The following is a 26,283-nucleotide window of genomic DNA, read 5'->3' as shown; positions in this document are numbered from 1 at the left end:
CTCTTGGGCAGACACTCTAGCACAAATTGTTCAAACATAGACCTACACAAAGCATCTAAAATAAGTTGATCTCTTTTGAAATCTATTTTCCAAATATATACATATACTAATTTAACAATATTAATCTAACAGATGTTTTTACCCCAAGTCACCTACATTCTATATGTATCCTGCGGATGTTTCATCCAAATCATTCTAGACACATGAGCAGCCCAAAAACAAAAGCAGAAAGGACCCCAGCCACTGTGCACTCCACTGAGCCGTGTTCATCCGTCTTGGCAGATGAATAAACTTCTCTCTGTCTCTTTTCTTTACTGGTGGCTCTAAATGATAAATAAAGTGCCGAGGCAAGTTTTCCGAGGATACAAATGCCAATGATTCCCTCACAAAATGTCAACCATGACAGTCAGATGTCCGATAAGCATCTCTGTCTGACCCATTTGAAGGCCTATTGCTCTTCGCAATGGCTGAGCTGGAGAAAACGGAAGCAGATTTTACCTCCCTCAAGGTGGATGCATCTGCGAGACAGCTCAGTGGTAGTTGCTTGCAATCCACATGCATCAGGATTAATGTCTAGCAAATAGCAACGGTCTTCCCTCCTCGAACATAATGCAAAGAGTAAGATATCTGAGACACAGCCCTAAATGGCATGTCACAAAACAACCCATGTGCTTTCTGCTGCAATAGAACTCCCTAGTATCAATGGCTATATCCCTTTATAACTGTCAGGTCAAAAAAAAATCATTTCAAGACACTGAAGTTTAGTTAATGTGTATTATCATTTATAGATAAGAGCATATTGGGTAAGAACATCGAGTGAATATGGCTTACGTCTGAAATGTACAATACGTCAGTACGGTGTTCACACACGCCACGGTCCTTCAATAACCAGTAGCAATCAAGTAGCAATGCTGGCAAAGAATGCACTTCAGTGGCTTCACATACCTTTCCATACTTGTCCTTGCACACTCATGTCGTTTTAGCATCCATACTTGTGATGAGACCTAACACCACATTAACCGAGGCATTTGTATAGGACCTGACCCTGTATTTCCCTGTAACTAAATGTCCAAATGCACTTGTTAAGGAACAAAAAGGCTTTTAATTTCTAGAAGGCACATTAGTCCAGTACACACATTCTTTCAAAATCTTAATAAATATTAACTGTCATTTTTTTTATTCACAGTTTCACAATATAACAGCAGAAAGCAACTGAAATAAGCAAAAATTACATTTCAATTTCACAAAAATTATCATTAGTCAAATCTTAAAGTGCGCTGAAAGTCATACAAAATTCATAGAACAGTAGTACAAGATATTGATAGAAACATTAACAAATGGTTAATACAGTAGTTCAGAACACACAGTTTCCATTCATTTTGAAGATCAACAATCTTTTTTTCAGTGCTATATAACATGGCGCGTTTTTAATTTGGTCTGTTCGGACTTAGTCATGCAGCTGTTAAGGAAATCAAGGCATCGGCTACAATAATCCTCGGGGAAGTCACGGAACAGGCTCACATGGGCCGAGGTGGCAAAGTCGAAACTCTGGATAGACAGCTGCTTCCCCCGGAGCACCCCGACCATCCGCTCCACATCCGTGTGCCGGATCACCCGGTCGGCACGAGAGTACAGGTAGAGCTGAGGCCAAGGAGCCGGCCGGTCCATCATGGCATCATAGTGGTCCTTGTGGAAGAACTTGGTCACGGGGTACAGGACAATCCTAAGGAGGAAAACCGTCATGGCAAAGAGGGCCATGAGAAGGTAGCGCAGAAACACGTTAATGTGGGATCCCAGGGTGGTTCTGAGTGCCCGCAGTGCCCCCGTCACATTGCCACTCCCAGGGGCACTGTCTACCACCGTCCCGAGTACACAGAGAGTGCTGAACTGCTGTTCCCTCTGTAAGTACTCCACCATGTACCTATACAGCATGAACCCCCCATTACTAAACACGTGGAAGAAGATGGGGTTGTTCTCCACATCATAATCATACAGTGTCTCTAGCAGCTTTAAAGCAGTATGCCTCAGTTCCTTGTAACCAAATGACTCCGAGATGAAAACTGTCTTCAAAGGGGCTGTATAGCGGAGAGTTATACATCCCTGCAAAAAGGTGGAACAACAAAAAGATGGGTTAACATCAGTCTATATAAAGATTTACAGTATTGTAATTACTTAATAGTTAACATTAGAGGATACTATATTACACCATGCAGTTAATGTAATGTGCCTCCACCATAATGTTACCTGTTTTGTGTAAATCGAGCTGTATTTAACGAGGTGTTTATCTCTGCAACCAGCCCATCCCAGCAGTATCACAACTGGTTGCTTTAATCCACGCCAGTGCCTCTCTGAGACAAAGATCAGATCAGATTAGATCAATGTCAGATACAAAGAAACATTGTGGCAAAGTGACTGGTACGTAGGCTAAATTTACACCATAAACATCTGGATTCACATTGTTCTGCAAACTCATTCTTGTTCACTCATGCAGAAAAACAGCGTTGGCTACTATTTTCATGATACAAATTATATCCAACATTACCTAATATCACACCATGCACGAAAAGAAAACACCAGTAGCCAACACCATAAATAAAATAACCACCAGCAGCTGCAACCTATTCGATAACATGACCAGAAAGGTTGACTTTCGTTGTTTATTAGGATTATGCCAGAAAAATGGAGACAATGACATATCTCAATGGAGAGCTACACCTCCACTGACATGAAATGGCCAGCTAGCTAGCCATGCTAATAAGGTAACGCTACCTAGCCAGCAGATTCAGTTGTCACTGAAATTTAGCTGGCTGTCTAGTTAGCGAACCATCTACCATTACATTAACGTTCAGGTAACTTGCTAACAAGCTAACTGCAACGGGTTGTAACCATTTTGCTCACCTGAAATCAATACCTCTGGAAAAACTATGTTGTAGTCTATGTCATCATTTCCCATATTGGACTCTTCAGCAATCACAGATAACTCTGTGCCATTTATCGCCACTGGACGCGTTTCACTACTCGTTGTTCTTTAAAATGATAAAGGCCAGTCTGCCGAGTGCATGAGTAACAATTCAGGTCCGACAAGAGGCAGCGAAAGATGTTCAAGTCAGTTCCGGTTGAATTGCTATTGGAATTCAAATGTGAAAAAAATGGCCTGTATTTCAGAGCCAGTAACTGTGTTCACTAAAAAGCCCTAATTATCTGTCTCTTTGGTTAATTGTTGTCACATCGTGTGACATAACTACATTCATTTGTACAAATTGATGAAGGGTCTTTTTGTCTTGGAATTGCCAACTTCACATGATTTAACCAGAGTACAAATTTCCCTGACATTCCCTTAAATTCACCATCCAACCCCTATATTGTCCTTGTATCTATGCAGAAATATTTGAAAGGTTAGGTTATTCAATGAAAAAAAGTAAAAAAGAAGAAAATGTCTGAATTGTGGATGTGTTAATAATTCACTGGAGCACTGTATTGTTGCAACTTGTTTATTAGAATAGAGGATTCATAATATGCATTTTTAAATGTACCACTTACACAAAATTCAGGAAGCCTTCCTAAGCCTGCTAGGAATGAAATAAATTAATGTACAAAATAAAGCTTTCAAACATTTAAAACCCATGCTTCAGTGGTAAAAGAAGGGGAAATTCAGCGCTGACAATGCATTCAACCACAGGTAAAACGACTGTAAATAGAAGGAGTAAGTAAGCAAGAAGCAGAAGCAAGTGACAACTGAGGTGGCAGGTGTATGACTGCTGACAAAAAAACAGCAGCAACGGACAAAAGGAATGGAAAGAAACTTGTATGAATGAAATATTCTTTCAGCAAAGTAGGCTTATGTTCACCACACCATCAAATTCATATCTCTATGTAATGGATGTAATATCAAATGAAAAACAAAATACAAAATGAGAGCCTATGAAAAAAATTGCCTTTACACTTTTGCCTTTTGTCACACATTTAGTCACCAGAAAACAGGAAAGCTTTGCCATCAGACACAGTGGAACTATCTAGACCATCTGTCACGCCAGCTGCAGCCACACTCATGTTGTTGACTCTATCAGTTACTATGGCTTTCTGCCCCAAGGCTGTGTCCGTACCCAGCTGCGGAGGCAGGACCGCTGTATCGGGGGTGATCTCTGTGGAAATGCGCCGGGCAGCGGGGAGGGAGCTGACGCTAGAGACATCTGCTTCGCTCTCCGTCCAGCAGGAGTCGGTGTCGGAGGCCGAGGAGAGGCGGGTCTTTCCCCAGCGGCCGCTGGCCCCGGCCGCAGGGCCCACCCCCAGAGAGCACTGGCTGCTGAGGGTGGGTCGGCGCGAGGAGAAGCCACCGCTGGAGCTGAAGGACGAGCGGATGTCCTTCTCTCCCACACACAGGATCATGCGGAGCACTGGGATATGACGGGCAATGGCAGCGCGGTACTTGGGGTGCGTGATGGCATAAATTATGGGGTTGTGGATGGCTGAGGCTTTGGCAATCACCGCGGGCACAGAGTTCATGTAGGGGGTGAGCAGGTGGGAGTAACCTGCTGTGGCTGTTAGGGCGACCACGGAGTAGGGTGACCAGGAGATGACAAAGAGCAGGATGACCAGCAGAGCCACCTTGGCCATCCTCCATTCACTCCGCATGCGCTCAAAGACTTTGTCCGATTGGCCACAGTTTATCTCCCTCATTTCCTTCCCAGCAATTCTGATTGCACGGAAAATGGACAAGTAGCAGCCACCTATGATGCCCAGAGGAATGAAGAAGACAAACGTGAAGAGGAGGATGGTGTAGGCTCGCACAGAGTTGGTGAAAGTCATATAGTCCCAGGAGCAGGAGGTTTGAAGACCCTCGGGGACGTATGCACTCCAGCCAAAAAAGGGAGGCAAACTCCAGCCGAGGGAATAAAGCCACACGACAGCCAGCAAAATACTGACACGCTTGCGACTGACCTGGCCTAGAAAAACCAGTGGCTGAGTTATGGCTAGGCAACGGTCCGCGGCAATAGCAGTCAGAGTCATCATGGAACAGATGCCAAAGAGGGCTCCGCAGAAAGCATACAGCTCACAGGCACGCTCACCAAACACCCAGCGCCGGTGCATGCTGGCGATGAAGAACACAGGCGACTGCGTCAGAGACATGAGGAGGTCGGCTACGGCCAGGTTCACCACGAACATGTTCCCCGGAGTCCTTAGGCTTCGGCTCCGGCAGAACACATAGATGACCAGCGAGTTCCCCAACGCCCCTGTGATGCCCACCAACAGGATGACCGTGCCAATGATGTAGTGAGCGTGGTCTGGGACGTCCACCATGGGGAAAGGGTGTTCCGGCTCCTCGTGGTGGCTGTGTGTCAGCCCATGGTGAGGCATGTGGTGTATCTTGGAGCTCCTGGCAGCTAGAGACTCCCTGAAGGCGCTAGTGCAGTTGTGGTCCCCATGGCCACAAAGAGGGCCTCTCCTGGCAGGGTGATAGTTCATGGCACAACCGTTTGGCTATACAAGGGCGGCAACCAAAACCAAGTGAATAGAGAGAGAGAGAGTGAGAATTCCTTTTGTTCTATTTTAATTGTATAGAAATAAAATGTAGGAATTTTTGCAAGTGGCTGAGCATCCCTTGCCACACTCACACTCCAGTGTGTCCTCTGAAAGTCTGCACGCCACTGGCCTCTGCATCAGCTCTATATATGCTGATCAATGTCAGTCCAGGAGAGTATCGACTGTGCCTGCATCTGGTCTGGTTTACTCCTTTGGGCACTGGCGGATAGATGGTCTCAGTGACGCTGGTCATTTCATAATAGTGTCATTGACTTACAAAGAGGTGCACCAGTCCAGCCATATATTTTACTGACCCAGTTTATACACAGATCTATAATTTCACAAATAACACCTACACACAAAAGGACACTCACTATATGCCTTTCGGGTCAGTAGAACAATTATAGGACATGACAGCGTTATGGATTTTATAAAGATCATTAAATGGTGAAAATATTGGTCATCCATTTCCCTGTTGCAATAACATTAGACACAGAGAGGCCAGACAATCCATTGATAAGAGAAACACATTTTGTTCCAATAAATGTGGGAAATGGAGCATCAGAGATGCTGCAGTGGGCCAAATCAATTGTGCAGTGTGTGAAAATGTGGAGCAGGTTATTTGTTCCAATAGAGGCCAATTAGTGACGCCGGTACTGGGAATTGCTCACTGACCTGGACGCTAACTCTGCACTTCCTCACCTACAGGAGTCACACACAGTCTGCACACCACAGGGCCTTTTACAGAAATCGCCTGCTTTTAACCTAATTTTGTGACTGAAAGCTCACTAACAATGAATGCATCCTCACTCACAGTTGTTCAGAAGTGACAATAGATAAGGATATCATTCATAATCATTAATAATAAATAACATATTCTTTGCAATGATAGACAAATATTTACTCTATCTAACATGGCACATATTGTGCGATGCATATGAATCACATTATAAACATGCTGATAACTTTATAACTTGTATAAAGCTCTTTGTTCATTTCTATTTAAAATCATTCACTATAATAGCATCTGTTATTTACTTTATCTGACATGGCACACGTTGTGTGATGCATATGAAACACATTATAATAAACATACATGTAAGTTTGATTATAACTTTTATTAATTAACTAATATTTATTCATTTCTTAGTTCGTTTCTGTTTAAAATCATTCACTAACGGCTGCCACTGGAGTAGATCTGAACCTGATTTAGGCTGGGTCTTCTCTACAGCCAACCACTAACCGGGAAGCATCAACAATTCATGGTTACACATTCAAAATTCAGTTCAATTATGACGTTCAGTGTCCAAGAAAAACAGTTAAAGTGAAGCACAAAAATGACCATGAGTGAAAATCATCGCAAACTCACGGCTGAATTACAAGACAGTGAAAATGAAGTAGAAAACTATTCTACCCGGAGGTCAATGGCATGTGAGTGTAACTGCATACAGAACAAGTAGTTCTTTCTACTTAAAAGCGTCCATTACTCCAGTATGTCTGTTTCATGGGCGTCCATGTGGATGTATGTAATTTTGTTGATATACACTTCAGGGGAAATTCCTTTGCGAGGTGGCTTCGTAACAGGATTTGTTTCGGTCTTCTTAACATGACCTATGCCGTTGTGAGGGTTTGGTGCTTCTTTGTGATCTCCAGTGAATTGATGAGAGTCTGTCTTTTCCTGAGCTTTGGATCTTTTTCCGTACCTGGATAGGGTCACATTTAAAAACACAGTGAATCAGATGTCAATCCAACTGGCTTCAGTAAAAGGGAATGTGAGCTCCCTAGCATTTCAAACCTAAAAGGAACCATACACACCTACACAAAAGGAGTATACTGATGTATTTATCCTAAAGGTCCTTTGTTATACTTTTATTGACGCCTCCTTCTTGTCTTCTTTTCCCCCTCTTTTCTTTTTTAAGCAAGGTACACATGCATATGAATTGTGGTGGAATTCTTGATTCATTTCATACAATGGTATTTCCAACAAGCAAACTAGTATTATTAAACATACTACTACTATAGATGTAATTAATGTATTTATTAATAACATTTATGAGGCATTTATAATAACCTGACACCATATCCATATACTAGTTATATGATGATACACTGGATGACAGTGAGTGATACAATCGCCACACTTCAGTTAAGTGATAACACATGAGTGAGCATTGATATCCCCTGTGGCAATAAGCCTCTTCCTTGAGAAGAAAAGCTAAGGAGCAAGAAAGGGGCTAGGGTGACAGAACGAAAATGAATAGGGCCCCCTCCTCACAGCTTCAGACAAGGCAACAGATCATCAAAAGCACGCAATGAATGCCAGGCAAAGTAGGTGTCTCTTGCTCAGGGTTACAATAACAATAATGTTGATTGCAAGACCAAAAGCAATATCCCTCTATACCAGCAGAGGGCCATGACAACATACAGCAGCAGCTAACTAAATGTCTTTCTAAGGAGAAAGAGAATAGCCTTTCAGTACTTACTCATGGCATGTAGAGCCTATAGAAAGTGATCTTTCATCTGGCAAACAAGCATCACATATTATGGTTTCTGTATTGGCCAAACAAAACCCATTGGAGCTCCTGATTTCTGAAAAAAAAGTAAAACATAGACTGTTCTGTTAAAACACCTGAAAAACAAAACTGACTAAATTAACACGAAAAAACATTGAAACCTGAAATTGTGATAGGAGTATAGAGAAGCAGCTGTGTGGGATCCAGGTTATTTCCTATCATCAAGTCCAAATGGGACGCCTCAAAAAAGCCTAGGACTGCTTCTGATTGGGAGTACTGTGGAGACATTTTCATTTTCGGTTAACACATACATTAACATGGAATGATCAATCATATCTACACACATTCAGAAAGCACTTAAAAAAACATCACCTTGACTGGCATAGTGACTAGGGTTTTCAGGAATTTCTCTACGCGTTCCAATTTCGCTTGGGTGTCATTGTCCTCCGCTTCTTTTATCCTGTGAAGACCTGACCAAAGCGTTTTACCATTAGCAACCCTTTTCCGTTATCTCATTACCATATGTGCTATCAACCCTCTTTACAGCTTATTTGTAAACTATCCTAGATGTTTAAAGAAAAGAATATAGCCTTTTAATGGTCGGCTACAGTTTAAATCAAGGTTACACCGTCGACAGAGAGAGTGGTCTATTGGTCATCTAAGGAAAGTTCCCTTAACAAACCCTCAAGTAAAAGTGATTCCGCAGAAGGTTCAATTTCCTCTGGGAAGGAGTCTCTCAGCTTCTTCAGAATCCTTGTCAAGTCGAACCAACTTCGACGCAATACCAGTACAGTATTGTCAGCCCACTCTGCTCTGATTTCAAAAAACTCCTCTTCGCCAGAGTATTGGTCTGCAATCAACCGTTCAATACCCAAAACCCAGCAGTTTTGAACATGCGGATTTTGCGCGCGGGTCGTTCCCTGAGCCATTCCTTAAAATCTTCCAAAAGTCTGGGCAAATGGTAGGATACTATAGCCTTCAGGTCTGGCTAATTGAAATATGCGCAAATACCGCATACAAAAGAATGAAACTATATTTAGAATAATAACTAAATAGCTTTGCTTGTGCCTATTAACACAGAAATAATTGTTGTCTAAAACAAACGAGATAATTCGAGATAAATATCCAGCTGAATCTTGCGATGCTTGTTGTCATCCTGACGTCCCGCTCCAATGGATACGCTCCAGGTTAGCATAGATCAGGACAGTGATATGCTGCCTGTGGCCACTCCGGGTGTCAAAGTTTATAGAGCTGCTGACTGAATACCATTCCGTGATTCCACTTTGTTGAATACCGCTAGTGACATCACACAGGTAGACTTTCAGCTTTAACTACGGCGTTTATCACACTCAAAAAGTAGAAGCATTTCCAAGTCTACGGATACTTTAAAACACGATGTCAATTGGGATAATCCAATTGACATGGGATTCCTGGTGGGATTTGGCTTTCATTTTAAGCACAAAGTCCTTGTTTGACTCATAGGTCAAATGGTCCAGAAGTCAATCCTGTAATCTCTTCCCGTTTTAAAAGTCACAACCATCCACCCACCAAGCATATATATCAGGTGTAATATTCATTCATTCAAACCTTTATCATACATTAAGAGGTATGTGACCATGATATGATTATCTGGGACAGTGACAAGGTCTATTTAAAGGCCATGATTAATAATAACAATAATAATAAGAATAACGATAGAGTAGTGTTATTTAGTGTTTACAGGAAAGCCACAAGTGGGTATTTTGTTACAAGAGTTTTTGTTTTGTGTGCAGTTACATGTAACTGAAACAGATTAGTATCTTTGAATGGATCCATTATCATTCTTTATAATGAAGTATTTATAATTAACAAGAAAAACTTCCCTGCAAGTGGTCTTGCATCTGTGTGACTTATGTGAACGTACAAAAATAAATTCAGAAATTGGAAAACAGATGCTGACAAGAAATATCTCCTGTCATGTGTTTAACTATGTTATATCATGTTATTAACAGTCTTGTTTCCTACTGATATCATAGAAATAGATTACAGCGATGCCATCTCTATGGTTGCCAGAGTGAATTCAGTCAGTGGGCTGTGTTGCATTGTGGCTGAGCGCAGGTCGGATGGAGGCAGTCTTTTGGCTGAGCAGGGGAGAGGGTTGTGCGCTGTGGTGCTTGCGTATGTGGCGGAGCAGCAGCTGCCGGTCCGGAGTGGTGTATTTGCACAGGTGACAGGGGAAGGACTCTCCTGTGTGATGCCGCCGCAGGTGCAGGTCCAGGCTTTTCTTTTGGATGCTGTGGATGAGAGTTAGGAGGTTAGGAAAGACTTCCCCTCTGTGTGTGTTTGTGTGCATAAACATGGAGCACATTAACATGTGTGCACATAACATTTACCTGCTGTATGGGCAGTACTGGCAGCAATAAGGCTTCTCCTGAGTGTGTGTGCGTGAGTGTCTGCGGAGGGAGCTTCGGTCGATGGAGGCATACGAACACTGGGTACATTTGAAGGGCTTCTCACCTACAGCCAGAAAACAGTGACCTCTGTTAAAATAAAAAGGTTTCCCTCATTGCAGTGCACTGTCATGGCAACCCCCCCCCCCCCCAACTTGGGAACAATGGCTCAGTAAGAGGTTCATGAAAGCTTTAAATCTTAGGAGGTCCTCAACCCTGCAATGGTATGGAGATGAACCACACTGGTCCTGTCTGAAAGAGATATATGATTGCATGCCTTCACGCCGAGTTGCCACAGATCTAACAGCCAATTGCATAACAGATGGTGGGAAAAGTCTGTTAATAGGCTACCCCTTGCCAGGATCACATATTATCTGCTAGGCAAAAGAGAACTACTGAGTTTGGCCATGTCTTTGTTAAACAGATACATCTTCAGTGAGTTACACAAGTGTTGTTTTTTTTTTATATCTGAAAAAGCAACCTGCAGATTCCTTGGCTCAACCTAAACGAAACTGATAATTCAGTTATTCATTAAGCACTACAAGCATTGTAATACTGCTAAACCATTGAATTCAATTGTCTGTTTTTAGAACAGGCCTAGATAAGTCCAGATGTCACAACAGTGCCATGTGGGTTTCTTTGCCTGGTAATGCCTCACCTGTGTGAACTCGGAGGTGCTGCTCCAGGGAGGCTTTAAGTCGGGTGCAGTAGTCACAATGTGGGCACTCAAAGGGTTTGTCTCCCTGGTGGATGCCCATGTGGCGACGCATGGTCATCTTCGTGGAGAACTTCCTGTTATTGCAAAACATTGCCCGTGATCATCTTACTCAAGTGCCACGCCTGACATGTTGCCCTGGAACACTACACACCGCAGCAATCTTAGTTAGCTGTTGTTTATAAACTTCACCTGTCACAAAGGGTGCAGCAGAATTCCTTCCTCCCCCCTGTTTTCTTCTTGAGGCTAATAGTCCCTTCTTGTGAATGGCCATTACTCTGTCCACCCCCCTCCTTTCCAGCAGTCTTTTGCTCGACTCTCTTCTTCACTGGCTGATACCATGTATCTGGCTCAAATGTCTTTGGCTTTTGTGAATTCCTAAAACAGGGAAACAGAGAGGACAAACACTGTGATTTACTGACTGTAGTGAAATCACAAACAAATGTTTCCAGAGTGCTTCAAAGAATATGGTATAGACCAGCGGCCTTTGCAGTGAATGACTGTGTGTGTGTGCATAGAAGAAAAACAAGTTACTCATTCAAGCAGTTGCGTGGCTCTTGGTAATTTCTCTTCCTTTTTTCCCGTTTTTTGTGTCTTGTTCGAATATGCCTGTGAACCTTTTTCCAAGAGTTATCTAAAAAGTGGGAACGTATAAAATTGTATCTTAATAAATTACAATTCACTTGTCTGCACAAATGTTGCAAATGTGTTCTTACAGCTTTTTCATTTTGTTAATATGACCACACTCCACATGGTATCCCTGTACCATATTGTGATAACACTGGCAGCACTTGGAAAGTAAACACAGGAATATTTCAGGATGTTTGTGCCAATACAGTTTTGGGATGGGTGTTGCAGTGTTTCCATTCACTATGCAATTTTGTATTCTTAAGGTATATTTCTCAGGAATTTAAGTTTGCACAGTGAACACCAACTCACATCGTTCACATGATTTATAGTAAAACTCCTACCAATGAAATCACAGTGTGGACATCGGAACCCTCCCTGGCAATGACAGCCTTTGTGCAACTCTAACTCCAACTTAGAGTGGCACCATTCCTGGCAGGAAGAGCACTGTAAGAGAGTCTGAGGTTGAGTTTGAGCTCGCTTCCGGCGTTTATGCTTCCGCTCATGGGCATGCCGGGCATCCTCGCTCTGAAACATCTTATGGCATGTGGTACACTTGTGCGGCCTGGCGCCCCTCCTCTTGCTGTGCCCCCGCCAGTGGCGCTCCATGTCCGCCCACTCCTGGGCCTCCACACCACAACGAGGACATATGAACTCGTGTGGCCCATTGTGGCACTTGAGGTGCACGTCCAACAGACTCCGGTTCGGCACTACTACCTGGCAGAGAACACAACATAGGCCCCCATCCTCCTCAATTTGCTGAAGTGTGTCAGGGATGGACAAGGTAGTTTGTTTTTCATCTAAGAAGTCCCCGGTGTCTCGTGTGCCTGAAGCAGGCTTACAGTCGGGAGCGCTGGGCTGTTGGTGGACCTTGTTGCTGGAGATGCGGCATAAGCCCAGTGTCATGAGGTGTGCTGACTGAGCCATCTCCTCATCATCAGTGTCTGAGTCCATTCGACAGGACAGAGCATTTGGCAAGTGTGTACTGGAGTCACGGAGCTGGAACACAGACTCTTCTTCACTGTCCCCACCATCTCCATCCTCTGCAAACAAGGTACTCACCTATGAGAGTGAGGATGAAAAGAACATTGCATCTTCAATTCTAAACAATGTACAGTCTAAGTATTAGTTATACTCAAATACTGAAATACTAACAAATACTGATACTAAAGACTAATAGAGCTACTGTATGTATAATGGCATAACAGCTGTTTTATGACACTTTATGATGTCAGCTACTATTAGATTTCAAATTGACATACAGTATAACCGAAAATAGCACAAATACCATGAATGAAAAGAACAAAAAGAGGCATAACTTTACACTATTTTCAGCGTTACGACTCGTATTCCTCTGTATCATAAAACTAAACAGTGCTCACCTCACAGGTTTCCCCCACATGGAGACTGCCCTCTGAGTTAGAGCTGAGGCCCATGTCACAGGACTGAGGGCTCATGTTCTGAAGCATCCCATACATGGGCAGCAGGAAGGACATGCGTTCCAGTCCCATATGGTCCATGTGGTCTTCACCGTCTTTGGTGTGCAGCTCGCCATCCAAGTCATAGGAGGCATCGTTTTGGTTCAGATCCTCACTCTCTTCAACCTCTAAGCCACAATCTGAGCTTTCACCGTCATCTTTCTCCAAACACGTGAGAGGACCTAGATCATGCGTTTCTGCTACATGGGTGCAGATGCTGGCTTTAATGCTACTGGTGAACTGGCACACCCTGCAACGATACACCTCCACTAGAAAGACCTCCACCAGACTTGATACTCTGGCCTCCAGTCCCTCTGCTGAGCTGCAGTAGAGACGGGATGAGACCCTCTCTTCTGCCAGACGCAGGATCACTGGCGGGATATCTTGGTAAATGTCTTTGAGCCCATTCATTCTGTAATAGATAAATAGAAAATCGAACTATAACACTGCCACTCTGAATCCAAAACTAGTAGGCTACACAACTGAAAAGATGCAATGGTATTTAGCATATACAACAGCTGAATCACCCAGTGGTTTATAAAATCAGTCATGACCAACTGACGGTAATAAGTGGTTGTACATAAGATTAGGTCCATTAATACAGTTTAGAAAGAAAATTAGCTTACTATGGTAGCTAAGGGAACCATGTTCATTCATTCATTGTAAATGCAAAGTACTGTCGGCACGTGAGGATGCCAGACTTCTCATCTAACGTTAGTCTAATAGCTTTACCTCATTTGCGGGCTCGTCATGAAACATGTTGTGCTTCTTTTTTTTAAAGTTCGGCTGGAAAGAAAGAGGAAAGTTATTTTGTAACAATTGGCAAGGAAGTTAATGCTACCACGACCATCTTTACAACGACAACAACACACCACTCAGAATTTCAGGAAGTGAATTTAGGGGACCACTTATAATAATCTATAATGTTTCATTTGATTCTGAAGGCATCACAAGAATGGGTCGTTTGCTTTGATTATACATATTTCAAGTTGACATTGTATGTAAAACAAAAGTTACAGTGTATCCCATTTATATCGATAAAAAAAACTAATATCTTGTCAAAATTGATAATCTTGTAAGCCTAGCTTTTTTCGTTTTTTTTAAAGTTTGTACTTGACACATGGTGCCTTTGTTTGTTTGCCATTCGACCTTCCTCTTTTGCGCATGAGCTAATGTGATGAAGAGACAATGAAAATGGCTGACATGGAGACGGTTGTGTATGACAGCGGCAGAGAACATGGGTAAGAAACACGTACAGTCATTTTTACATTAATGTTACCTACGAATACACGTTAGTTAGTTAACAAATTATAAAGTGAAACATTATTGGCATCAGTCGTAAGATTGGGCTTTGATATCATGATTGTCATAATAAATGATACATGCTAATGCTAGCCATCACAACTACTAGCTAGTTACTGATACGTTGCTGTCATATTTTATCCTGCTAGATGTCTAGAATTCCTTTTACATTAGTTGTTTCTTGTCTACAACAGAGCGCATGAACAATGTTAGTTTTAGTTTGCTGGTTGCTCTTGTTAGCTGTGTAGAACGGGTAAGCTAGTACCGGGTAGCTGAAAAGATAGGTGAATCGGATAATCAGTTCATTAACACTTGGCTATTAACAGGTGGATTCAGATATTCGCTGTGAGCAGAATGTTCATAAGGGACAAAGCAGTGACAGCAGTGTTCACTTCCCCTATGATATTGGAGACTGCTAGTTAGATCCTGTTGAACTACTCAAGTAAAGATAGAAAGATACTTGAGGTTTTTATCGGGCTTCGATGGGCTTAAGTAGCTCAATATGTTGTTGACATACTCACTTAAATGCAATGTGGCTAACGTACATTATTGGCCAATACTCTTCTTGCAGGGGAGAGGAACCCGACAGTTCAGAGAGGAGTGGGAATGAGGATAATGGTGATTGCACAGGAGAGGAGGTCACAAGAGGTGGAAAAGCCGAACTCGCCAAGCCTGATGCTAAACACAAGAGAAAGAAACACAAACACCGCAGCAAACACAGGAAACATAAGCACGTCTCTCCAGAAGACAAGGACCGCAGACACAAGCACAGGCACAAACACAAGAAGCGCAAACGCAAAGATTCAGCTAAAGGGGATGCTGTGGACAGTTTCTTGGAGGCGGAGAAGGATATCTCGCCCTCTTCACTGAAGAGGCCGAGGCTGGATGACCTGGCTGTCTTGGAGGACCTGGAAAAGCAAAGAGCCATGATCCAAGCTGAGCTGGACAATGAGCTGATGGAGGGCAGGGTGCACTCAGGCATGGGGCTCATCCTACAGGGCTACAACTCGGGCTCTGAGGACGACGGCGAGTTTCAGGAGAGGATTCGTAACGGAGAGCCGCTGAGGGGACAGGGTGGCGCACACTCGGGGAGGGAGGCTGGGAGGAGCAGATGGGACTTCACAGATGAGGCCTCTTTTGGCTTCAGACGTCGCAGCCGAAGCAGGTCCAAGGACTGCGAGGTGAAACGGCACAAGGACGAGAGAAGAAAGAGCAGGAGCGAGGCAGAGACAGACTGCAGGCATCAGGAGAAAGCCCGCAGGCGGTCTCAGGAGAGGAACTCCAGAAGTACAGACCAGTCCAAGGAGAGGAGAATCTCAGCAGAGAAGGTCAGCCAGCACTCCCAGTCACCCGAAGCCCAGCTCATGAGCAGCGCGGTTAAAAGACCCCCTTCACCTTCCACGGCGCCACCGGGAGAACAGAAATCCACACAGGCCAAATCAGGTGAGCGGAGGAGCCGGTCCAGAGAGAGGCGCTCTCGCTCCAGAGACCGGAGGGCCATGTTGCCAGAGTCCGAGAAGGAGCGGGACGTGGACAAGAAGCCAGGCAAGTCCCCCACCAAAGAGACGTCGTCAGGGAAAGAGAACCGATCGCCCAGCTGCAAGCAAGGGCCCAGTGACTCCCCCAGGCGAAGGGAGCACCACTCCCCCCAGCGCCCCGACAGGAGGTCCACCCAGAGCGCCTCCGCACCCCGCTATAGATCTCCAGGCAGACGGGGGCACTCACGGTCTCCAGAGAGGAGGAGGAGGGAGGGAGATCGCCCAAGGCCCTCACCTGTCAGGTACCGGCAGAGTTCATGTTGATTTCCTTCGGGTAATTTTTTGCAGCTGTGTATGGTTAGTGTTCCCTTGGAAAATATATACAACTCTGTGGTGCTTCGCATCTTTAGCAGTACTGCTCTCTGTTCTTGAAAATATTATGTTTTTTCTTTTATATATATTTTTAAGTAAAAGCTTACTGCTTCTTACCACTTGAGCATCCTTCAGTGACGCTGCACAGTCCCTTTCTCACAGGCTAATTATGTTATCGGTGTACTGTCCAACCACTACTTTTATCATTTTGTCACAGACCACGGCCACGAGAAGACGTGGCAGTGAGAGGCAGAGAGGGGACCAGGGAGGTGAGCCCCACACCGGGTGGTAGACGAAGGCCCAGCCGTTCACCCCCGAGGCGTAGGTCCCGCTCTCCCAGGAGACGGATCAGCAGGTCCCCTTTCAGACGCAGGTGGGCAGCTACATATGCAGTGACGAGAAGTTGATGAAGAGTGAGATGAGTGTGGCAAAAATGTAGGAACATATTGATTAGCCCAGCAGCCCACACCTCTTCATGTCATTCTTCTGTGACTTTTTTATTTTTTTTAGCTGTTTTTGTGTTGTTTCAAAGTAACAAAAGATTGGGTGTGTTTTTCCTTCTGCTGTGTTGTCCTTTGAATATTGAGATGGACCCTTGTGTCATGCAGGTCTCTAGAGAGGGACAGAATGGCGCGAAGGCTGCATCGGCGCCCCGGTTCACAGGAGCGTCGAGGGAAACGAAGCCGTGACCGAGAGGACAAGTTTAAAGGCAGCCTGTCGGAAGGCATGAAGGCAGAGCAGGACGATTCTGACGACGAAGTGTAAGCTAAAGACCTCTCTCATGTGGTTAGAAAACAGTAAACATAGAATCAGAAATAATCTTGATAGAGGCATTAGCGCTGCAATTATAATCCTGTTTGAGTGTCAGTAGACACAGAGGACTAGCGAGGATTTCCCCATATGATCGCTGAAAGAGTAAATATATGTCTGGCTTGTGTGCATTTGTAGGCTGGAGGATTATGAGGTGAACGAAGAGGATGAGGAGGCTCTCATTGAGCAGAGAAGACTTCAGCGCTTGGCCATTGTGCAGGTACATTCAGAAATCAAGCAATCTTTTCTAAGCTTACCATCTTTCACCACACCAGTATAACAAAGCCACCCTGCAGCTCTGCCCTTTCTTTTAGCTCAGCTTGCTGTGTGAAATCCACGTGTGGGGAAAACAATGTTACTGGGCTGTTGTCTCATGTAATGCTCACCCTTGTACAAATGCGCTTTTGTGTGGGCTGTTACCGGCAGAAGTACAAGGCGGGGAATGAAGACAGTAACGCGTCGGCACCCTCAGAGCCTAGCAGCCCCCAGAGCACCCCCCGCAGCCGTTCACCATCCCCCGACGACATCCTGGAGCGCGTGGCTGCCGACGTCAAGGAGTATGAGCGCGAGAACCTGGACACCTTTGAGGCCAATGTCAAGGCCAAGCAGAACTTGCTAGCCCAGGAAAAAGAAGGTACACGCATGGTTACATTGTAACATTATAAGTGCATTCATGCACTTCATGCATTGTTCCTACATTATAAGTGGACAGTGCAATGTGGTTTTCTCAGTGAAGGGATATTCTCATTTGTTACTAATGAAACATTTAGTCACTGTGTCAGTTGTTGGTGTTATGCTTTTGGAAACTAAAGCCTCATGTACAGTATCACCATTGTAAATGTTTACATTGAGGATACCAATTAACGGCACTTGTCCTCTCCCATTGCAGGATCCAGAAAGCCGTCAGCGCCAGATATGTTTACGGAGTCAGATGACATGTTTACTGCTTATTTTGATGTGAGTGCTCAGTACCCGATTCCCACTGCACAGGTCTTTGACCTTCTCTTGGCTCTTTTGTTTGAACACACGTGTTTGTGAAAGGGGATCTGTACTGGTTAGGTTACATGCAACCTGTATTCCATCAGATGCATATTTCATCATGCAAAAAAAGTTTCTACTGGCTTTGAACAAGTGATGACAGAACTACCAAATTTTCATTGTTTTGGTTCACCATTTCTTTGAATATACCACAGAGAAATAAGAGTGGGTTGACAATGGAATTGTGAAAATAATTTCTGGGAATAGGCTCCCTAACCTTGAAGTTAAAAATGTGCAGATTAAACCAGTAATCACGAGACAAAATAACCATGTATTGCAGAACCAGTGGAGGGAAGTTTAACATCAGTTGAAGTTTTAGTTAGTTGCATAATTCTGCTATTGTGTGGCTAAAACAGTGTTCATGTTTTGTCTGCAGAGTGCAAGGCTACGAGCAGCTGGTATTGGCAAAGATTTCAAGGAGAACCCCAACCTCAAGGACAACTGGACTGATGCAGAGGGTTACTATCGTACGTTTGAATCACCAAACCACTCGCCACAAGAATTGTGGAGAATGTATAACATGTTTGAGTTGAAGTGCTTACAATTTTTCTGCCATTTACAATTTAGTAGCTTTAGGTACAGTGTGCTTATGTAAGTGGAATAACTAAGGGTTTTAATGCAATTAATGTATTTTAATTTTTCACCAAGCCTAAGCCTAACTACGTCTTTTAACAACATTTATTCATACCGTATTTCCTGACTATGAACACCCATTACTTTATCATTATGAAAGACTGAGTGTGAATGAAAATGTGTTACCTATCCCGATGTTGTTTTTACGTGATACATTAATGGCATTCATATGTGAGAGAGAGAGAGAGAGAGACCCATTTACGCTTTACTTGGCAGAGTTACTGGGCATGTTACTTACTACCAGGTGAAGAAAGAAAATGCATTTCCGTAGTTAATGTTCGGGTATTTACGGTACCCAGTTTTGGTACTGAGAGTTCAAATACAACAGAAAGTACTGCTATTATTCAGAGAAGGAACAAGTTGTCTTCTGTCTCTCTTCCTAGGGGTAAACATTGGGGAGATGTTGGACAAGAGGTATAGTGTGTATGGATACACAGGACATGGTGTGTTCAGCAACGTGATCCGTGCCAGAGACATGGCCCGAGCCAACCAGGAGGTGGCCGTGAAGATCATCCGGAACAATGAGCTCATGTGAGTGGGTCTGACCAGTTACACCACTGCACCGTTAGCCACGCAATGCTCCATAGTCTGTATGTTTTGATGAAACAGACATGATGTAAAGGCCTCCCTAGGAGTTTTTATCCAAAACTAGTGTGCTAGCTAGTTGGCACCAATGACCGTAAATAACATGGACGACGTGGCTCCATGCCCTACTACAGCCAGCCAGCAGGGGTGCTAGACCTGTGGTTGCTTCACTTTTTAGAGACGATACGCTGTCCATTTTATTTAGTCATTGGTTGGCACTGAGAATAGCTAGCTAGCTTGACAACTAATACATTTTGAGTAAGGCTGTTGTTGTGTTTTCATGGGATTTTGTGCCTGCAATCTGTGTTTGAAAAGGCTAGGCATCTACTGGAAAAGACAGATGTGTTTTTCACACTAGCTAGCTACTGAAGTATACCTTAAAAGGCAAAAGTATTCTGTAATTCACCACTTTTTGGGGTATGTTTTCCAATGCAACTATGCACTATGTAGTTCCCACAAAAATGTAAGAAAGCCTTTCACAGCACGACATTGTAAACTATATTGCCAAAAGACACAATCTAGCAAGGGTTTCGCATGCCTTTTAGGTTGTTAGCTCACTAGTTTTAGACGAATCAGAATCAGGTTTTATTGGCCAAGTAAGTTTTCACAAACAAGGAATTTGACTTGGTAAAGTGGCTCTCGGTGTGCTTACACAAAATATACATTACAACACAATACAACACAAACAGTGCAACGGTCTAAGAAGTTTAAGAAAGTATATACAAGGCGGAATGGATATGTACAGTAGCTGTGAATTGTTACACAACAATAGTGCAAAGAAGAAGTGGAGAGTGCAAGAAGTGCAGGGATAAATATATGTGCTACAGTGGGTTAGCTGTTCAGTAGTGAGACGGCGAGAAAGAAAGAAGAAACTGTCTGACGGTTTTGGCAAACAGTGATCTGTAGCGTCTACCAGAGGGGAGGAGTTTGAATAGATTGTGTCCGGGGTGTGAGGGGTCTGCAGTGATTTTTCCTGCCCGTTTCCTGACTGGAGGTGTACAGGTCTTGGATGGTGGGCAGGTTGGCACCAATGATCTTTCCTGCAAACCTGACTGTCCGCTGGAGTCTATTCCTATCCAGTTTGGTGGCCGATCCAAAAACTCTTACTGTTGCTTTAAAAAAAAAAAAAACTACATATCATTGCGCTAACTTAAAGATGTGTCCACTTTTCAGGCAGAAAACTGGACTTAAAGAGCTGGAGTTCCTCAAGAAGTTGAACGACGCTGACCCTGACGACAAGTTCCACTGTCTCCGGCTCTTCAGGCATTTCTACCACAAGCAGCACTTGTGCCTGGCGTTTGAGCCCCTCAGGTAAAATGCCCTTCAAGTGCACATGGATCGTTGTCATGCCAGCTGAGACTCGTAGGCACTCTGCGGAACACAAATACCATCGGTTGTCTTGTCATGAGACAAAGGCCAAAAGGTTATTAAGGAATTAGCTCTGTTTCTGTATACGTCTTCCTAGGGGCTTAGAAGACATAATTAGCTCACACTTTATCAGCTTAGAGTCTGTACTCACTCTTAACAGCAGAGAATAAAGTGTGTGTGTGTGTGTGTGTGTGTGTGTGTGTGTGTGTGTGTGTGTGTGTGTGTGTGTGTGTGTGTGTGTGTGTGTTGTTGAATATGTGGGTGTGGGGATGTGCACTTCTTGCCTGCAGCATGAACCTCCGTGAGGTGCTGAAGAAGTATGGCAAAGATGTGGGGCTGCATATCAAGGCTGTGCGCTCCTACAGCCAGCAGCTGTTCCTGGCTCTCAAGCTGCTCAAGCGCTGCAACATCCTCCATGCTGACATTAAGCCAGACAACATCCTGGTGAGCTACCCTCGCACACAGGACCAGACAAACAACAGTATTCATCCTTTTTAACCTGCTATTTTTCCTCTATCATGAAGTGGCTTACTGATACAAGATAGCTATCTGTCATAATCACAAATCAATTTGTAGTGAAATGTTTATTTTAGTCAAAGACCACTATTTAGGCAAACCCAAAAGGACACTTGTGACGCTTATCTATGGATTCCTTGGTGTAATGGAGTCAGTGAGGCCCTTCACACAAGGCGTGCCACACCTCTTGAACGTCACATCTCTCTCTTCACAGGTGAATGAATCCAAGACCATCCTCAAGCTGTGTGACTTTGGGTCAGCCTCCCATGTGGCTGAGAACGACATTACTCCATACCTGGTCAGCCGTTTCTACCGGGCACCAGAGATCAGTAAGCTTTTATTTGGACTTTATTGATTAAGCACGTCACAGTGATTTGGATGTTTCTGCCAGCATATTTAACCCCCTCAGAGTTTTGACCGATAAGTGGACATTAACATCTAAACGTCACTGACTGTCCGTGGCAATAGAGCACATCGTTTGAAAAGTGCACTTGATGGATTCATGACCGTTATCCCTGTTCTGTTGAGGCACATCAGTTCATTATTGTGAGAAGGTACCCAAAAGCAGTTTGCTCTCTCCACAGTCATTGGGAAGACGTATGATTATGGAATCGACATGTGGTCAGTGGGATGCACGCTCTATGAGCTGTACACAGGAAAAATCCTCTTTGCTGGGAAAACCAACAACCACATGATTAAGCTCGCCATGGACCTCAAGGGCAAGATGCCCAACAAGGTGAGGTGGAAAGTTTGCAAGCTCTCTCTTGGACTCAACTCTCTTAAATGTCATTTTGTCAGCAGACCTGGCCACCAACTAACTAACTAACTAATCAAAATTACAACTAATCAAACTCTAGATCCTTGTTTATTCCCAATGTGAATGTCATCATTAAATTTGCACCATGCATGGTGTCGCCAAAAGGCTCAATACTTATTTTAACAAATATCTGGCAGAATGTGACTCTGCTAAAAAGCTAATTTAATACCTTGGCTATCATGCTCAGACCGATACCATTTTAGGACAAGTTCATCCACAGCACTTATTCTGTCAATTCTGGTGGCTATGGCTCAATGTATTCCCTTCCATATTGAAAAAGTCATGAACTGATGTGTTTGTGTCTCTCTACAGATGATTAGAAAAGGCTTGTTCAAGGACCAGCACTTTGATCAAAATTTAAACTTCTTGTACATAGAAGTAGATAAGGTTACAGAGAGAGTGAGTACATCATTTATTTTTTTTCACTTCTATCTACTTTGACATGTTCAATGGAAAAGTAATTTACTCCAGTCTGCCATCCTCGCTACCAGTTTTCATATTTCATACTTAGCTTTGTCAAGTCCAACCCTGTCAGTATGACCCCTCTCTTTGTACCTCTTCACCCCCCCCTGCTTCCCATTTTGCTGTTTTTCTCTCGTTCTCTCCTGTCTATTCTATCCATCTTATCACAGGAGAAGATCACCGTCATGAGTACCATTAACCCCACCAAGGACCTGCTGGTCGATATGATTGGGTGCCAGAGACTTCCAGAGGACCAGCGTAAAAAAGTAGTTCAAATCAAAGACTTACTGGACCAGACTCTCATGCTGGACCCGGCCAAGAGGATCAGCATCAACCAGGCCCTGCAGCACCCCTTCATCCAGGAGAAGATCTGAGATCTCACAGCACCACACCAGACTGCTGAGGACACTCACACTTAAGTACTTCAAATTCTGTCCAAAACATGCTGCAAACAGTACATTTGTATCTGCAGTCTTGACTTTAGCAACAAGCGTTTTAAGCTTCTCGCCCAGACTTTTTTTTTTCTTTTTTTCACGCTTTTAATAATGTATGTAATCAAATCAGGGGTGTAGAATATCCATTTAATTTGTTCTTCAAAGATTGGCTGTAAAATATCAAGAAGAACTGTTCTGAAGTCTACTTTAAGCTGACATTTTACAGAATACAATGTCTATTCTACGTTTAACCACAAGTGTAAAATAAGCTTAGCTTTTTAGCTGTGGTAGCAGAGTTCCTCAGAACTGTAAATATTTTTCACTAGGCTATTCAGAACCAGAGGGAAGAGGTTGCTGGGATTCAGCAATGCTGAAACACAAACACAAAATGTCAATGGGCCTGTATTTAAGTTTCAGTTTCGAGCGAAGTAGACCGCCTGTATATAGGTGAGGTATACAGTGTGGTCTTGGTAGTGTGGTGTAAGACCAGCATAAATGCTGTACATGTCCACGTCTCCCTCAGGTGTGAGAGGCGAGAGCGCCCACCCCAACGGTGTGCAGGCCCGTCCGCATGCCCTTCGCTGTAGGTGTGTCTCTGCCCAATTTGGCATCTTGGGGTCCTACTGGTGCCCACCTGCAGGGAAGTCCTCCTCTTTTCAGGCAGGTTGTGTACCACTTTCAGTACACTGAAGGTAAGCATACCCCGGCCTCCTCTCCCAAAGGACCTCAGTCAACTCCTGGTGTTCTTATCACATGTTCATTTGCTTGTCATGTGGTCTTCTCTTAATTCAATTGGTTTTATTTTTGGGGGGTGGGTGGCGCCTGCATGTTGTAAATAGACAAGGACGGAAGACTAAAAGAAACCCTCCATCCTTTTCGTGCAAAAACAGCAGAACAGGCTTGAAAACACTTGAGCAAACTAGTCTCAGGAGAGAGGTACTTGGGGTAAGGGTGGGAAGGGGGGGCTGCAGCACCTTCAGTGTACTGTTGCCTCTGTCCATGCAGACCTGTTTTGCCACTCAAGTGCAGTGTGCTCTCCCAGTTTCCTTGTTTTCGCCTTTGAAATTGCGTATACCACACCCTGACATGTTGAAACTACAATTGTGTCACCTGCACTACCCCTGTGTTTCTTTCAGTTTAAATGTGCACTTTCCAAAAAAAAAAAAAAAAGGCAGTTGGAAAAAGCTTTTCTTGTCTATATTGTTCTTATGTGTGTTTGTGATCATGTTGTCTTTTGATACAGGGATATTCCTGATCTGGTCTTTGAATCTGCTTGTTTTGAGCGGTAATTGCTTCTTTACTTTATTTACTCAACACTGTCTAGGCCACCTTGGGAAGTTCTGTATACATTTACAGAAATAAAGAGAAAACCAAACCAAAATAACAGCCAATACAGTATGAAGTAGTAAATGTTTAACAATTTTCTCTTTGCATTTTTATTTGAATTTTTTGGTGTAGAAGTCTATCCTGCATGTTGACTACAGTTTGGATCTATTGTAAATTTACAGTAAATGTGGTATTAAAGGACAAAAAAATAAAGATGTTTTCTGAAGAGAGTAATGAAAAAAAAAAAGTATGAAGACCTCCGGTCTCTCATTTTGAAACAGGGCCGTCAATCAGTTTCATCAGTGAATATTCACCTGCAATGATGACTGAATCTAAAACTCTCAAAAAGGCCAAAGCCTTGCCTTCCCTGTGTAAGAAATAGACTCTGTGTGCATTGCAGGAAGCAGTAGAGCATCCATATGTGTATTTCCCACCACTAACTATTGTTTATGATGTTTTTCCTGCTGTCCCCCCTCCCTCCCCCCCACACCTCTCCCGGTCGCTGAGAGAGAGGCAGAGGCCCTGTATGCCCCACCAGCCCAGCGGGGCTCTGCCCTGTCCATCACCCTCCAGAGCCTGCCTCTGCTTTCACTGAGACGACACCTCCACGAGGCTGCTCACACCCAGGTCATTTCTAATGGCATGTGTAGATGAGTGCCAAAAGCCATGTTAAGATGTACAGTTGGATAAGGGATAGGACGAATTTAAGCTTCATTTGCAAGTGTGTCCAAGAAGAAAGATAGCTCTGTAGGACACTTCAGTTAAATATTTTACAATTGCAAAGGGCTCACAGGTGATTGTGAAAGTGCAAAATGTCTGCCGAGTCCCATTTAAAAAAGACTTGACCACAGAAGCAGACTTCTGTGAAATGATGCTTGGGTAGGATATCCATGGGTGTGCATGAAGAGGCCACCTCCTAATCTAATATGAGGCTGTGGAGACGAGCATCAAAGTGTTTATGTAGGCTAGTGTCTTGAAACTGTTTTAATATGTTTGTTTTGCGTAACTGCTCGTCATAAGCAGCTACCAAAACCCTAATCCTGTAGCAGCCTGTAGAAATGTGTAATTGGGTTAATAGTGCCTTTCATACTTCTTGACAGCTAGTCAATATGGAGAACATCCTCATACACATGAGCTGGTTTTCAGATGCTTCAGTCTGTATTTTCTTTTAAAGCGTGCAGCAAGATGCTGGTTTACGTATTCTCTGTTTTAGGTGCAGTCCCTTAGAGAAGTCTCACAGGGAACCTCTTCTGGACAAAGGTTTCTGTTTTAGAGAGAGCTCTTTTTCTTAGCTTTGAACATGACAGCAGTCTGTTTTTTTGCCTTTGTCCCCTTAAAAACTAGCTTCTAACAGGTAGTTGAAATGGTACATTGTAGTACATTTGTAGTACGCTATTTCAATGTTAAATTATTAATATATATTTCACATGGAGTACTGACTTCAAACTATTTACATGGTGACATTACCACACTTGAACTATTAATAATTATGTGGCATATCTGTGCCAAGTGACCAACATTGAGGTAATGCCTTTTTTCTTTGTTACTGACCAATCTGTACAGATGCACTTGTATGATTGCTTTGGTGACCTTAAATATTTGTGTTTTTCAGGGTAAGTTGCAGCTTCTTCGGGTTTCTTGTTTGGCCATACAAGACATCAAGTCCAGATTTCCCGTTTACTGCCAAGTGATTTGTTCTCTGTGGAGTGCATCATTTTATTTATGTTTAAGAGTGTTGATAGGTCCAAATTATCTTACGTCAAAACGTTTTGGTGTAAGAACATGCCTAGAAACTGTGGTGTATATCAAACTTCAAAATAAACTGTGATGATTAAAACAATCTACTCTTGTCAAGTTATT

At 43.5% G+C, this 26,283-nt stretch overlaps 4 protein-coding genes across 5 annotated transcripts; 1 reads left to right on the top strand and 3 right to left on the bottom strand.

The window, feature by feature from the left end:
- Window positions 1-757: 757 nt before the first annotated feature.
- On the bottom strand, window positions 758-3,107 carry tmem53 (transmembrane protein 53). The gene is made up of 3 exons (XM_012825869.3): window positions 2,899-3,107; window positions 2,245-2,348; window positions 758-2,100 (listed from the first exon to the last, which is right to left on the bottom strand). Exons 1-3 carry the CDS (start codon window positions 2,951-2,953, stop codon window positions 1,408-1,410), a joined length of 852 nt encoding a protein of 283 aa, XP_012681323.1. The 5' UTR covers window positions 2,954-3,107; the 3' UTR covers window positions 758-1,407.
- Window positions 3,108-3,477: 370 nt separating this feature from the next.
- On the bottom strand, window positions 3,478-10,081 carry opn4.1 (opsin 4.1). The gene is made up of 5 exons (XM_031562885.2): window positions 8,716-10,081; window positions 8,406-8,503; window positions 8,195-8,309; window positions 8,004-8,109; window positions 3,478-7,223 (listed from the first exon to the last, which is right to left on the bottom strand). The coding sequence occupies exon 5, from the start codon at window positions 5,461-5,463 to the stop codon at window positions 3,964-3,966; it is 1,500 nt and encodes a 499-aa protein (XP_031418745.1). The 5' UTR covers window positions 5,464-7,223; window positions 8,004-8,109; window positions 8,195-8,309; window positions 8,406-8,503; window positions 8,716-10,081; the 3' UTR covers window positions 3,478-3,963.
- A 386-nt stretch (window positions 10,082-10,467) lies between these two features.
- si:dkey-154p10.3 (zinc finger protein 782) lies at window positions 10,468-14,208 on the bottom strand. Its single transcript, XM_031562884.2, has 7 exons — window positions 14,015-14,208; window positions 13,187-13,694; window positions 12,149-12,866; window positions 11,712-11,811; window positions 11,370-11,555; window positions 11,121-11,254; window positions 10,468-10,552 (listed from the first exon to the last, which is right to left on the bottom strand). Exons 1-7 carry the CDS (start codon window positions 14,032-14,034, stop codon window positions 10,530-10,532), a joined length of 1,689 nt encoding a protein of 562 aa, XP_031418744.1. The 5' UTR covers window positions 14,035-14,208; the 3' UTR covers window positions 10,468-10,529.
- A 229-nt stretch (window positions 14,209-14,437) lies between these two features.
- prpf4ba (pre-mRNA processing factor 4Ba) lies at window positions 14,438-26,260 on the top strand. Of its 2 annotated transcripts, XR_006151671.1 has the most exons (16): window positions 14,438-14,523; window positions 15,156-16,364; window positions 16,652-16,807; window positions 17,043-17,195; window positions 17,383-17,464; window positions 17,671-17,878; window positions 18,134-18,201; window positions 18,659-18,749; window positions 19,299-19,446; window positions 20,674-20,811; window positions 21,159-21,312; window positions 21,599-21,713; window positions 21,969-22,120; window positions 22,514-22,600; window positions 22,834-25,683; window positions 26,036-26,260. XR_006151671.1 is itself a non-coding variant. In XM_012826364.3 (15 exons), exons 1-15 carry the CDS (start codon window positions 14,471-14,473, stop codon window positions 23,035-23,037), a joined length of 3,018 nt encoding a protein of 1,005 aa, XP_012681818.2. In that variant the 5' UTR covers window positions 14,438-14,470; the 3' UTR covers window positions 23,038-26,260. The 2 variants fall into 2 exon arrangements, 1 of the variants encoding a protein (XP_012681818.2); XM_012826364.3 differs by having other exon boundaries at window positions 22,834-26,260.
- Window positions 26,261-26,283: the final 23 nt, after the last annotated feature.

Source organism: Clupea harengus, chromosome 25 (genome assembly GCF_900700415.2).
Source record: "Clupea harengus chromosome 25, Ch_v2.0.2, whole genome shotgun sequence".
In the NCBI taxonomy this organism is placed as follows: domain Eukaryota; kingdom Metazoa; phylum Chordata; class Actinopteri; order Clupeiformes; family Clupeidae; genus Clupea; species Clupea harengus.
The sequence above is the reverse complement of the archived record's forward strand: the minus strand, read 5'-3'. Positions and strand labels throughout refer to the sequence as shown.

Excerpts from the sequence above, each read along its gene's own strand:
- si:dkey-154p10.3 (XM_031562884.2), bottom strand. The coding sequence starts at position 14,034 with ATGACGAGCCCGCAAATGAG. Across the intron at positions 13,695-14,014 it reads ATGACGAGCCCGCAAATGAG|AATGAATGGGCTCAAAGACA; the intron begins GTAAAGCTATTA and ends TATCTATTACAG. Across the intron at positions 11,556-11,711 it reads CCACGCAACTGCTTGAATGA|GAATTCACAAAAGCCAAAGA; the intron begins GTAACTTGTTTT and ends TCCCTGTTTTAG.
- prpf4ba (XM_012826364.3), top strand. The coding sequence starts at position 14,471 with ATGAAAATGGCTGACATGGAGACGGTTGTGTATGACAGCGGCAGAGAA. Across the intron at positions 17,465-17,670 it reads AGCGCTTGGCCATTGTGCAG|AAGTACAAGGCGGGGAATGA; the intron begins GTACATTCAGAA and ends TGTTACCGGCAG. Across the intron at positions 18,202-18,658 it reads TGTTTACTGCTTATTTTGAT|AGTGCAAGGCTACGAGCAGC; the intron begins GTGAGTGCTCAG and ends TTTTGTCTGCAG.
- tmem53 (XM_012825869.3), bottom strand. The coding sequence starts at position 2,953 with ATGGGAAATGATGACATAGACTACAACATAGTTTTTCCAGAGGTATTG. Across the intron at positions 2,349-2,898 it reads TCCAGAGGTATTGATTTCAG|AGAGGCACTGGCGTGGATTA; the intron begins GTGAGCAAAATG and ends TCTTTGTCTCAG. Across the intron at positions 2,101-2,244 it reads GCTCGATTTACACAAAACAG|GGATGTATAACTCTCCGCTA; the intron begins GTAACATTATGG and ends ACCTTTTTGCAG.
- opn4.1 (XM_031562885.2), bottom strand. The coding sequence starts at position 5,463 with ATGAACTATCACCCTGCCAGGAGAGGCCCTCTTTGTGGCCATGGGGAC.